At 40.4% G+C, this 13,462-nt stretch overlaps 1 protein-coding gene across 6 annotated transcripts in view; it reads right to left on the bottom strand.

Moving 5' to 3' along the window:
- The window catches only part of LRFN2 (leucine rich repeat and fibronectin type III domain containing 2), a 159,226-nt gene that overhangs the window by 30,933 nt on the left and 114,831 nt on the right, over nt 1-13,462 (bottom strand). For 5 of the 6 annotated variants that reach the window (XM_074897045.1, XM_074897044.1, XM_074897041.1 and 2 more), the window contains one exon: nt 7,441-8,833. In XM_074897045.1, coding sequence (XP_074753146.1) covers nt 7,441-8,813 — 1,373 coding nt within the window. In that variant the 5' untranslated portion in view covers nt 8,814-8,833. Of the gene's footprint in view, nt 1-7,440; nt 8,834-11,401; nt 11,495-13,462 lie in introns of all 6 variants that reach the window. The other variant, XM_074897039.1, reaches the window with a different exon arrangement.

The following is a 13,462-nucleotide window of genomic DNA, read 5'->3' on the forward strand; positions in this document are numbered from 1 at the left end:
CAAGAAGCATTAGAAATCTAGACAGTGGCATCCTTACTGATGCATGACCTGGTAATCAGTGTGGCACTGCTGTTTGAGAGAACATCCTTACACAACTTAGATACTTTTGAATTTTGCAGCACCTTGGTCATAAAGCGTTTTCTTACTGAAATGCAATTGACTGAAAGAGTATATGGGTATATTTATCCCACTATGCTGTGGGAAATTCAGACTCATTTAATTACTTCCTACCTAGGTTAAAGTATCCATAAGTGCAAATGCTGAAGTTATTTTTTGCTCATAAAATGGAATTGCACTATCACCTGACTGCAAAACTGCAGCTAATATTTAACTGAGAGGTGACAGGATAGCAGTGGTTGGTAGAGTGATCTCTGTTCAGCCAGTCTGTAATAAAAGTCTGTGTAAATGTAAATCATTATTATATTGTTTAAGTAATCAAATCCACAGCACCATTGTTTAAATAGACTGGAGATGTGAAGTAATTTATTCATATTCTAATGCTTAGACTGCCTGCTACATAAAATATATATGGAAAAAGTAAGCTTTCAGAAATATATAAAATACTTTTTTTTTTTTCCCAGTGCTGAATTTATAAGCTAGGGAGACTATAGTGCTACAGTAATTCTTAATTTGTACAGTTGTTTTTATCACTCTTAGTATGAAATACCACAAAATAAAACAGACCTAAAACTCTCATCAATCTAATGGCAGTGTTGCACTTCACATGCACATTTTTAAGGGGCTGCATCACTGGTTTAGTTCAAAACACAGCCAGCAGGCTCAGTATGACCTAGGAAGTTCTACAAAACACTTGCGGATTTATTCATCTTTTGAAACAGTGGTGAATATTTATATTACACCAACACCTAATGGCCAAAACTGAGATTTGGTCCCACATCATGTAGGGTGCTCTACACATAAAAAAGACACAATCTCTGTCCCCAGATGCCTTACTTGAATTCAAGTGTTGTAGTTACATAATGCTCCATCTTAATAATTCATGACTATCCCTGTTGTGGCAGATCACACAATGACTTCAAAGCCTCTCCGGTCTCTCCATTTATGTGGGCTCCTGGTTACATAATATTTACTAATGTGTTTATCCCTATGAGGCAAGGCAGTGCTGTCACCCCAAGTTACAGATAGGAAACTGAGGCCCAAAGATTTTTTTTTAATATTTCAGTTCAATACCTTATTAAAAACTAATTAAGTATGCCAGTGCCTAAGTTGCACTTATCCTAAGTCTGATGATCTTAAATGTCTGAAACACTTTTGAAAGGAGAGTCTAGACTGTGAAAAATGTACTCTGAACTTTCCCAGGAGCAGGTAGGATTTGCATGATAAAGCAGGTCTCCTAGTGTCTGCTCCTTTAACCCTGAATCGAAGGACAGACATTGCTTTGCATTTGCTTCTTCCATTCCTTTCTCTGTTGGACATTGATTACTCTTCCTGCATGTTTTTCCTTCAAATAAGAAGTGAATTTCCGTTTTGCGTTTTGTAACAAACTTCTGGTCTTGGCTAAAAGTCATGGATACAATACACATTTACTGTCATTGGCATGTGTTTAAGGGTGCTTTATATTACAGAAAAGGATGAAAGAAGGGGAAAGTTGCTGCATTAAAAACTGTCTAAGCATACCCAAATTCACTTGACTCCAGCCTTTGTAAATAGTAGTGTACACTTCTAGAGGAACAGTTTTTCTTTTCTGCAGTGATTTTTCTCTTCTGCAGTGATTATCTCAGTGTCAGAGGAAGTGCCCAACTGAGTGGCACTCAGGATTACAGAGTCACAGACTGGTTGAGGTTATAAGGAACCTCTGGAGGTCATGTTACTCAGCCCCCTTGCTCAAGCAGGGCCACCTAGACCCAGTTGCCCAGGACCATGTCTAGATGGCTTTTGAGTATCTCCAAGAATGGAGATTCCACCACCTCTCTGGGCCACATGTGCCAGTGCTCGGTCACCATCACAGTAAAAAAGTATTTCCTAATGGAACCTCCTAGGTACCTTCAGATGGTGCCTCTTGTCCTGCACTGGACACCACTGAAAAAAGTTTGACTGTCTTTTTACACCCTCCCTTCAGATACTTGTACACATTGATGAGTTCCCCCCTGAGATTCCTCTTCTCCAGGCTGAACAGTCATAGGTATCAGTCCTTCCACATATGTGAGGTACTCCAGTTCCTTAATCATCTTAGTGGCTCTTTTCTGGACTCTCTCCAGTATGCCCATGTCTCTTTTGTACTGAGGAGCCTAAACTGGACACAGTACTTCAGGTGCAGCCTCACCAGTGCTGAGTAGAGGGGACGCATCACCTTCCTCGACCTTCTGGTAACACTCCTCCTAATGCAGCCCAGGTTACCATTAGCCTTCTCTATGGCAAGGGTGCATTGATGGCTCATGTTCAGTCTTGTGTCCACCAGGACCCTCAGGTCCTTTTCTGCAAAGCTGCTTTCTAGCCAGGTGGCCCCAGCATCTCTGGTGCTTGGGGTTATTCCTCCTCAGAGGCAGGACTTGGGATTTCCTTTTGTTGAATATCACGGGGTTTCTCAGCACATTTCTCCAGCCTGTTGAGGGCCCTCTGAATGACAGCATGACACGGGTCTATCAACCACTCCTCACAATTTTGTGTCATCAGCAAAATTACTGAGGGTGCACTATGCTCTATCATACAGGTCACTGATGAAATTAAAAGGGATTGATGTTAAATAGATTGTGGACCAGTATTGACTCTCAGGTTATACTATTAGTTACTGGTCTCCAACTAGACTTCACACCACTCATCATTAAAACCCTCCTGGCTCAGACATTGGCTAGTTTTAAATCTACCTCACTGCTCATCCAGTGAACACTTCATCATTTTTTCTACAAGGATCTTATAAAACAGTGTCAAAAGCCTTAGTGAGGTCATTTATTGCTCTCGCCTTGTCTACCAAACTAGTTATTTCATCGTAAAAGTTTGTCAGGTTTGTCAAGCATGACTTTGTGAATCCATGCTGATGACTCCCAATCACCTTCTTGTCCATCACATCTTCCTGGAAATGATTCCCAGGATTAATTACTCTATCATCTTCCCGGGAATTGAGCTGAGGCTGACTGACCTGTAGTTCCTTGTATCTTTCTTCTTGCGTGTTTTGAAGGTAGGAGTGATATTTGCTTTCCTCCAGTCCTCAGGTATCTTTCCCAAGTACCACAATTGTTCAAAGTTAATGGCCTTGCACTGACATTAAACCAGATCCCTCAGTACTCGTGAGTGCATCCCATTCGTGCTCATGCATATCCAGTTTACTGTATTGAAGCAGCATGAACCATGAGTACATGCGTCAGCCAAGGGACCTTATTATGTGACAGTAGTTTAAAAAAATGACTTGCAGTTTTCAGAGAAATTTTAATTTCCATTTTAAAAGGGCCTGCTCTTATAACCTGTATATATGAACAGAAGACATAGATAGCAATCTATTCTCTCTGTGGCACCTGTTGGCCATAATGTGATTTCATGACATTACCAACAGTTTCCATTTTCTCCATCCAGGGTAGCATAGGTTTGAAGGGCACAAAGATGAATAGGACAGTTAAGGAGAGTGAAGAGGAAAAAAAATTTCGAATGAATAACCAAGGTAAATCAGAAAAGGGAAAAAATACAAAGCAAGGGAAAAAAGCTAGAAAAGCAAGTAAAAAAAAAAAAGATGAAAAAGAAAAGCAAGCTTTCCTCTCACTCTTTCTAGAAAAAAGAGGAATCCTGGTTCTGTTCCAGGTGAAACAATATCATTATCTTGAAAGCATTATTACTAAAAACGTGCAAGGACAAGTCAGAGAGAAAGAAAGAGCTCATTAGGAGCACACATAGATCAGTAAAGCAATGGTGTGACACATATCTCCAGCACAGGCCCCTGTTGTAGGATCTTTCTAAATATGAACACAGGTCAAGGTAAAAAAGGCAGCTCTGAGATACCACTAAGAGTTAAGTGAATGCTCCATTAAAGAAGGAATCATTTCCTTCTGCCAATTACATATAAAAGATAATATAACATGTCACCTCTGAGCAGCCTCAGGTTATTGATTTGGTGCCAATCCTAGGGGCAGTCATTGTCTTTGCAAGTTGATATTGACCAAGCTGCCTCTTTGAGGTGTTTGTACAAGCTATCACTCCCTTCGCTCCAGCTTCTCGTTCTCACTCTGGGAAGCTGTGCGGAACAGAGTGCTGATCCAGGACACTGTTCATTAGATCAGTATCAGAAACATGCATCCTGAACTCACCGAAAGAGATAAAAACCTGCTGATAGATTCAGCAATGGCCCTGAGACAGCAAATACAAGGGAAGGTCAGATGGGGGAGGCAGACAAACAGTTCTCCTCATTACGATGACACTGGTGTACCCAGAGCCAGATTTCAGATTCTGACACCATTTCAGCTCAGTGAAATCAGGAGGCCCAACAAAGAACAATTGCCACTATCTCCCACACCTTTAAATTTTCATTGGGCCATTGCACCCCATCATGGTCCTCTTTGCACCATCTGAAGTTCCTGCAGTGGAAGACCACAGCTAGGATGGAAGCGGGAATGGGACTGGTGTCCTGGATAATGATCAGAAGAGATGTAAATATCAATGGGGACGGAAGAACTTCTGCTTTCACTCTTCCATTATAAGTACCATGTCTATGAAAAGTTCCTAGCAGAGAATGTAGCAAACTTCTGTCTTTTGTGCAGCATTCCTCACTAGTGAGGCAGAATTCCTTCAAGCTGAGCACAGCCAGTGTACCTCTCAGTTCTGGCATACTGGTGTATCTTAACATATATTAAATGCCCATCATTTTAGCAGCTAAGCAGTACCGCATCCCATTTAGCACATACACAGCATTTTATAGAGCAGAACACTGTAGAAATCCTTTTCCCTTAGGTTTTTCTACACACTTATTGCAGTGATATGCATCTGACCAATTAAAGCAAAACAGCTTTAGTTAATTAACTCTAAGGGATTGAGCAGTTCCCTGACTGAAAGTCATAAGAGCTGGTTTTGATAGTATGAGTGCCACTGATTAACTCTCAGATGCTGGACAATTCATTTCATCTTTCTATGTTTCACTTTTCCCTCGTGAAAAATGTAGAGAAATAAAATTTGTTTTCTTTAGTGAAGTGCTTTTAAGAGCTGTGAATGAAAAGAACTGCATCATCAATGAATCCTCAAAAAGCCCTGATGGGAGATTTATGGAAATAGCACTGTCCTTACTGTGCTTCTAGAAAACTGAGCCACAACCAGGTAAAGCAACAAAGGGCCAAAACCTTATTGAGAGGCAGCAGTGGGGACAGGGTAAGAATTTAGGGCTGACTGACACCTTGACAGACACTTGTTTCTCTAGACCAGGCTGGCAAGATGGCATCTTTCATTTCTGCCCATAGCAGCTAATTCTCACCCCTCCAGCTACTAGATTGCATGTCTTCATTTCTGCATTGTTTGTTTTATTTATCCTGGCCATCCTCCTCTTTAGCAAATTGATGCATCCAACCAATTCCAACACCTGATAACCTCTGCAGACTTCTCTTTCTGGTTGCAAGGATATTCCTGTTCACTGGGCCAAATTCACTACACAGTGTCATATGGCTATACACATCCTTCAGAGTGTTTTTTCACTGTGCTCAAGATCTTAATTACTCCTGAGTTTTTGCCAAAAGCTTTGCCTCAGGAAAAACTGACACTAACATGTTTTCTTTCATTCTATTCCTAATACTCTATCATCACTTAGTTTTATCTTATCCTTTCATTGTACTTAACTCCACATAGCTGCAAGTCCCAAAGCTAATGCAGCAGTTCCGCTGTCCATTAGCCAGAGTAAGGCAAATAATTTCCACCTGCTAATTAATTTGATTTTTTCAACATATTTTTATAATTGAGGAATGGAAGTGAACGGAACTGAATTTCCTCAGATTATTTCAGTATCTGAATAAATGTCCTTTTAAAAAAATGTTCTTTGGAACTGCTGGTCAGTATTCCTACTTTTGGCAAAGAATTAGTAAATTTGAAGTACCTAAGTAAATAATTTCATTATTTCTGCTCTACAACTAATTGAGATAAAAGTATTGGTGGCACAAAACTTTGTCCATGTCAACTAAACATTCAGCTCTAAAAAACCCTTTAAAATTAGATTTCACTGTAAGAGAAGGGTGAGTGAAAAACATCATGTGAACATTGACTATCTCTTGTCTTTACTTTCTCGGGGTAAAGAAAACTATGCTGCAGTAAAGAAGAAAATAGCAGGGTCTGTTCTGGGAACTTGAGGATGAGTACTGTGACTTGGCTAGTGCCTCAGCTCTCATTGCAGGCAGTAGAAGAAGGACCAATTAATCTTCAGGCCAGTAGATAAGAACACCAAGCCAACTGAGGAAATCAATGGCTTTGACTATGTGTTGGACAGTTTTCATTATCAAATTAGAGTCAAAACTCAAATCCCATTATTCCCCTACTAGATCAAATTTTTCTCTGCTGGCTTCAGGATGCTTATAGAGCTATAGGACTTTATGCGTTTGGTTCTACTTTGCCACGAGGTTGTGACTTCTGCTGGTAGCTCACATATAGCCAAAGAGAGACTTCAGCTCAATGCATCTGATATTGCTGCCTTTGCAATAAAAAGGCAGGAAAGGGTGGTTTCTAGGAATTCATCACTAGCATGAGCATACTCTGTCAATCATTCTTCCAAGACAGAAGGAAAAAGCAGTAACACTTTTCCTGTACTGTTCCTACCCATTTTTAATCCCTAAAATTTATTGCTTCTTCACTGCAGGAGAGATTCTTGTTTTACATCATTAAAAGTTAGAGGAGTTGTAGAACTGAAGGAGCATAATGAACATTCAGGGCTTGATTTTGAAATTATCTCTATCTCCTCTTGCTTTTAATACAGTATAAAACATTAAATGCTCCAAAGTTGTCAGCCATTACAGTTGTGTAAAACAGATGTTAGTGAAGTAAGAAACAAGCTCTTTCATGTAGGTGAAAAATCTCTTGCTAAATCTGAATCTTGAATCGCAGAATAATTAGAGCCTGTGTTATGGGTAGACAGCACAAACTTCCTCCCACATCGCTTCCTCTCTCAGTAGTCTGTTTCAATCCCACCTACAGGAGGTGGAAAGGGAAACTTCTGACTTTTAGCCTGTCAAGTTATTCTTTCTTTGTTACGCCTAGTAAGGAGTCTACCAACTACAGTACTATTTTTTTCCTAAACTGGAAATTTTACTGAAAACACCTGTTGTTAGAGAATGAATACTACAGAGATTTGTAAGGTATGACTTAGACAGAAAAGTGATGAACAGACCAATAGATAAACTGACAGGCACAATGCAAATTCATCAGGCACTGCTAATGCTACTGGTGGCAGTGCTATCTCAGTGCTACCTCATATCCTGCTTTCTACCTCCTGCCATCATCACAGGACCAAATAGCAATTTCATTTACCTGTAGATCAGGACTTCATCATCCGAGCAATTATACTGCAGCTGATACATTTTTACCCGAGGGGCCGACTTGCTCACCGTCCACTTGACCAAAGCTGAGGTAGTGGTCACCTCTGACACCAAGACAGCCCTTTCTGGTGGGCCTTTTGTTTCCCCACGGTTAGACTTGCTGGAGCTGGTGATGTCTGAGAGCCTGGATTTCGGTGGGGCTGCTCGGCCTGTGCCATTGCTGAGATGGGGGAGCTGAACAATTGAGAGTTCAATTGTTGCAGTGGACTCTCCAGCAGCGTTGGCTGCTATGCATGTGAAAGTCCCGTAATCCTTGGAGGTGGTAATGAGGATATCTAAGGTGCCATTGTCATAGACAGCTGTCCTCGAAGAGTTCCCAATGAGCCGGTCATCAGGAGCCACCCAATGAATGATAGGCGTGGGATCCCCAATGGCTTTGCATTTCAGTGTGGCAGTTTGCCCTTCTAAAACCAGCAACTTGTGAGTATGTTGTGTAATAAGAGGAGGCTCACAAACAAATTCTTCCTCCCGTACATACCAGAAGTACCTTCCCTTTAGACCTGGAGGAGAAGCACAAGTTTCCATATCATCATCTCTGTCAAGTCGCCTTAACCACAGTAGCTCACAGTTGCAATGCAGTGGGTTGCCCCCAAAGCTGAGAGACAAAGGTGGAGAAAATGGGGTAACAGATAATGAAATTACTTGAGATCTGGCAAATATAGGGTCAGGGGGGAGCTTCTGAAGTCTGTTGGATGTTAGATCCAATCTGGCCAATTTCTGAAGATCTGCAAATGTCCCCTCTGTAATATAATCTATGAGGTTATGATCTAAACTGAGCTGGTGCAGGTTTATCATCTTCCTTATAGATTCCCAGGGAATGCTTCGGAGGTTATTGTAGGAAAGGTCTAAGTCTTCCAATGTCAGCAGAAAATCCTCAAAGGCTTCATCAGAGATGCTGCTTAGCTGGTTGTTGTTTAAAATCAAATGCTGAAGGTTAATTAAGCCTCTCAAAATATCTTCTCCAATGTCAGGCAGTCTGTTGCTGTCCAGATGTAAAGACCGAAGGCTCTCCAAGTCAGTGAAAGAATAGGGCTGTATGTAACTGATGGTGTTCCTGGACAAAGTGAGGTCAACAAGTCCAGACATATTGGCAAAATCCTGTCGGCTGATATTAATAATAAAGTTGCCCCCAAGTCGGAGTTCAACAGTCCTTCGATCTATGTCTAACGGTACAAATAGGAGACCCTTGGAGGGACACAAAGTCCCCAGTGACTCAGACAGGTTCTGACAGACACAATATTTGGGACAAGCGTTGACCATGACAGCCATTCCAAACACCAGGATGCTGCAGAGCAATTTTTCCATGGTAAATCACGCAACAGTACCTGCAATAAATGAAAAGAGTTACAAGGATCATCAGCTATACCTACACTAGTTACAACTACCTTTCCTCTTCTGTTTTAACTAACATCTAACTTTACAGAGACTTTGCAGTGCTTTCTCTCAGGAGTCACACCTAAAGCAATCAGCCCTCTGGGATGGGAAATTTAAGTGTTACAGCAACATGTTTCTCCACATAATGCATTTCTTTCTAAAAAAAAAAAAAAAAAACCACCAAAAAAACCCACCAAAAAACCTGATTTTTGTTCCAAACCTGAATGAGATAGGAATTGTTAGTGCTTATGCCTGGTAATAGGGTCTTGTTACTACCTATTTTCTAGTTACAGTTTTATAATTTTTATTGGGTAGCTGATAGAGGACAAATCCTGCTGTCAGATTGCATGGCTTAATACCCTGAAAGATTTCATTTGGAACAGTGCCTGCTTCTTTGAGGGTAGAAGCTGTCTTATAGTAATTACATACTGCTGCATAATAATGTGGAATTAGTCTTAGGGTTGAAAGAGCTGATTTTATGGATAAAAATAACTGCATATTTACCCTTCAGTAATGTGGTTAGTAATGACCATATAATTATCTAGCCAGACCTGGGGCGAGTCAGTTCACTTGCCCACCCATAATAAAATTTGTGATAGGCAGCATAGGAAGCAAAAATCTCTTGCATAATCATCACCTGGATTCACCCTGTGCTCGGCCAACCTATGGGAAGGTTGACATCGTCTAGCTCCAAAGAGAGGAGATGCAGAGGAAAACCGTGCCACCTTAGACTTCTGGCAAGATTTCTGACAAACTCATGCTCTCGTGCTGCATCCCTTTCTGCTGTAGTGACAGCAAAACTCTCCCTTGCATCCTATCCATTTTTCTTTGCTCTATTACCTCCCTTTTTTTTCAGCTCTCACATGCTTTTCCAGCTTAAGCCATAAGGTATGTGTCTTTGAAGAATAAAAAAAATTTATTTACAGGCCGACTCACAGAGCCAATTGTGGCTGGGAGAAATTACAACCCTGCTTCAGGATTGGGAATATTTTCTTACACAGGTTTACTGACATTCTTCCCACATGTGCAGGACAAGGGAAACTTGTTTTCTTTCTGTCTTTCCCTTACCCAGACCCTGCTATCAAGGAGTGCTGAGGAATGGGCAGATCATTCATTTCTAGCTCTCATTTTCCCTCCAACAAAAGGGTCAGGTTGATAAAGAGGTACATTTTTGTAAGGGATCTCCCAGGCTTTTTTTCCAAGATGGTGTGCTCTAGTCTCCAAGCTCCTCACTCCTGGCAGTAGCTACAAGCACAATTCAGGCTTTAATTTCCAATGCAGCCATTTTGCCTCTATTTAACCTACATCACCCCACCATATAACCTTGCATCACTGTCTTCGGTCCTTGGTATACGCCATATCCCTTCTCAATCATGCAGGTGCTCATATATTTAGCAGATTTATGGCACTTGTGTTTCAAGAGCAGTCATGGCACAATAAGAGATGAGACACCCTCACGCTTCATCATTGTCCTTCCAGTGCCTAAACAGTGGATGGCAGACAGGCACCTGTGCCTATGTAGTTCTCTTACTGCTGTACACATGATGGGATAATACACAGTGTCTCATAATGAATCCAATAATTAGTACTACGAGGCCACTCAAATTTTAGCAAGCATATGATGCAAGAATGACATTTCATAAAAAAGTCCCATTGCAATTATTTACACTTCATCACACAGCTGAAATGAGTTACACTCTTTTTTACAGTAATTAAAAAAAATTATAAAAGTTCGTTATTAATCCCCCAATAACACACACTAAACATAAACCAAAATCTGTCACTTCAGTAATGTATTTTTTTTAAACTCTTTAAACACATCTTGCTTCACCTCCCTGTGAAAGGCACAAAAACTAGGGCCCTACGTTTGGGGCTCTGCCCAAAGGTGGCTGATTCCTCTCCTGGGTAAGGTGGTTTGTTTTCTCCTCTATAGAATATGTGAGATGACTCAGAAAGAAGAAGCTGTAGAGCTAGCAAGATGCTGTGAGTGCTGAACTATGTATAGTATGTTCTTTATGGCAAGGTTTTCTGTATGGTGTGATGCTAGTAATTATATACTGTTATTACTATTTCATAGGAGAGGAAAGGACTGAAGCATCTGTGTTTGCTGAACTCTGCAAACAAAATGAAAGCGAGACACTTTTAGAAAGGATGGCTTGAGAAGAGTAATCTTACCTTCAATAGTAAATAAAAAGCTATTGAATAAAATGTTTGGAGATTAGCAAGTATGTTATTGATGCAAATCTGTGGCACACTTAGCAAAGAGCTATAAATATCCCTTACATTATTATCAATTGGTAGTTTACTAACAGGCAATTGGCTTTTTGAATCTTAATTATAATTGTGTTCTGCAGCTTTAATTTAGTGTATTACCCTACCAGCTGAAATGATAAACAAAAAGCAGTTTAAAGGGGGGAGAAATAGATACAGTTAATTAGTAATAAGCCCTTTCATAGCTTCTCCCTCATCTACATTCCCACCCTCTGAATATCTATTCAAAAATGTGAATGCACACTTACGAGAGCAGTGTCTCCTTTAAGTGTCCCAATTCTCTAACCACATTTTTTCCGGATGCTGTTAAATATCACAGTGCTTTGGGGAGACGGTTGACTCTAAGCATCAGAGTGAAAAGCATTTGTAAAAAAAAATAGGGGGAGGAACAGAAGTTAATTACAGAAAATAGGGACTACAACACCGAGAGGAGTCTGTGAAGCAGGAGGTCTAAATGGCAAAGTAAACCCTGATGGGGAAACCATCTGTGGATGGCTTGAAAGCACATCATCTGCCTGTGTGTGCTTTCATGTTTGCATGAGACACATAGAGAGTGCAATGTGTGCTTTTACCAGCAGGAGGACAAATCAGTAACAACCGTACTAAGATGGAAATATCATGGCTGCTGTCTTTCCAGTTACTGAATGCATTTGAAAGTATTAATGTAAATATTGTCTGTCTACAGAGGAAATTTCAAGTCTTTGTGATCTTTTGTCAGCATTGGTATTTCAAGCTTCTGGACTCTGGGTTTCTCTATGATGTAATCCTGAAGTGACCAGTTCCTCACACAGCAAATAGGGTACAAACCCAATGGGCTACTTATAGGACATTGGAGAGAACAGTGGTGGACAGGGCTCCTTAAGGAGAACATCAGGGATTTCCACAGGACATTTGGTTTCCCTTTTTCTTCCCAGACAAAACACCTGGGCCACAGATGAGGTAAGAATTCTTGGGTCTGCACAATTACAATAGTATCTTCTAAAATGTAGACTCTCCCACAAAGCCACGATAATTGGTAGTTGCCAAGGGAATGGATGTATAATAAAAATTGTTTTGATTTCAGTTCTGTTAACTTTCCTATGACAGAAAATAAAGCGCGAAGTTTAGGGTCTGTTTTTGCTGACCAGTTTGCTCACCTTGTTTTCAAAATCTCTTGTGATCTGCAACACCAAGCATTTTATAGGCTGCTAATGGTAGACTTGTGATGAGCTCACCATCGTGATTTACACTTTAAAGTTATCTATCAGCCAGATAAAGTAGATTTCTCACAGCAAGTCAGTAAATCTGGCGGAGTTCCTGTCTCAGCCCAAGATGAGAAATAGCCCCTTTAATCCTCTTATAACATGGATTGGTATGAATTAATATGTGCAAGAGTCATAAACCTCGGTGTTTTGTATTCAAATTTTCCTCATAAAGATACAACTTCTGAGATTTGGCATCTCATTTCAAGAATGTCTCTGGGGCACTTTTAAATTCTATATTCATCGAGCTTTGCATATAAATTACAATAACCTTTGCATACCATAGCACCAAGTACAAGGTAACTGTCAGACAAATAAGCTATAGCTGCAGCATACAGACTGGGGGAAAAAAAAAAAAAAAAAACAAACCAAAAAAACCCCTCAAAACAAAACCAAAAACAAACCCCAAAACCCAAACAAAAAACGACAAAATAAAAGGAGAGTTCGATGGATAGCAGCTCTGATTCTACTGTCTCCAGCTGCCCTGGGAACCAACTTCCAGGGACTGTATGAGTGAGTTAATATAACGTTCTTTAGCTTTGTAGGTGTTGTGGAGAAATTGGATTTTCTTTACTGCTGCCCTTTTCCTTTCTCTTAACGTTCTCTTATCCCGGTTTTCAGTGAATCTCTGTGACTGGGAAATCTAACTTCAGCTGCAAAGCTTGAAGGACTGTAGTGCTGGGTGAAGTTTCATGCATATTCTCTGAAGCTGTTTAATCTGCAATATTGTCACAGTTTAATCCCAGCCAGCCACTAAGCACCACACAGCCACTCGCTCAGTCCTTCCCGCTTTGAGTAGGACAGGGACAAGAATAAAAAAAAAGTAAAACTTGTGGGTTGAGATAATAGCAGTTTAATATTTAAATGAAAAGAAAATATAATAACAATAATAAAATATAATAATAGTAATGAAATACAATATAATAAAGATAAATAAAACCCAAGAAAAGACAAGTGATGCATAACACAATTGCTCACCACCCTCTGACTGATGCCTGAGCAGCGATCCACCTCACCCAGCCAACTTCCCCCACTTTATATACTGAGAGTGATGTCCTACAGTATACA

The sequence above is a fragment of the Athene noctua genome, chromosome 1, assembly GCF_965140245.1.
Source record: "Athene noctua chromosome 1, bAthNoc1.hap1.1, whole genome shotgun sequence".
In the NCBI taxonomy this organism is placed as follows: domain Eukaryota; kingdom Metazoa; phylum Chordata; class Aves; order Strigiformes; family Strigidae; genus Athene; species Athene noctua.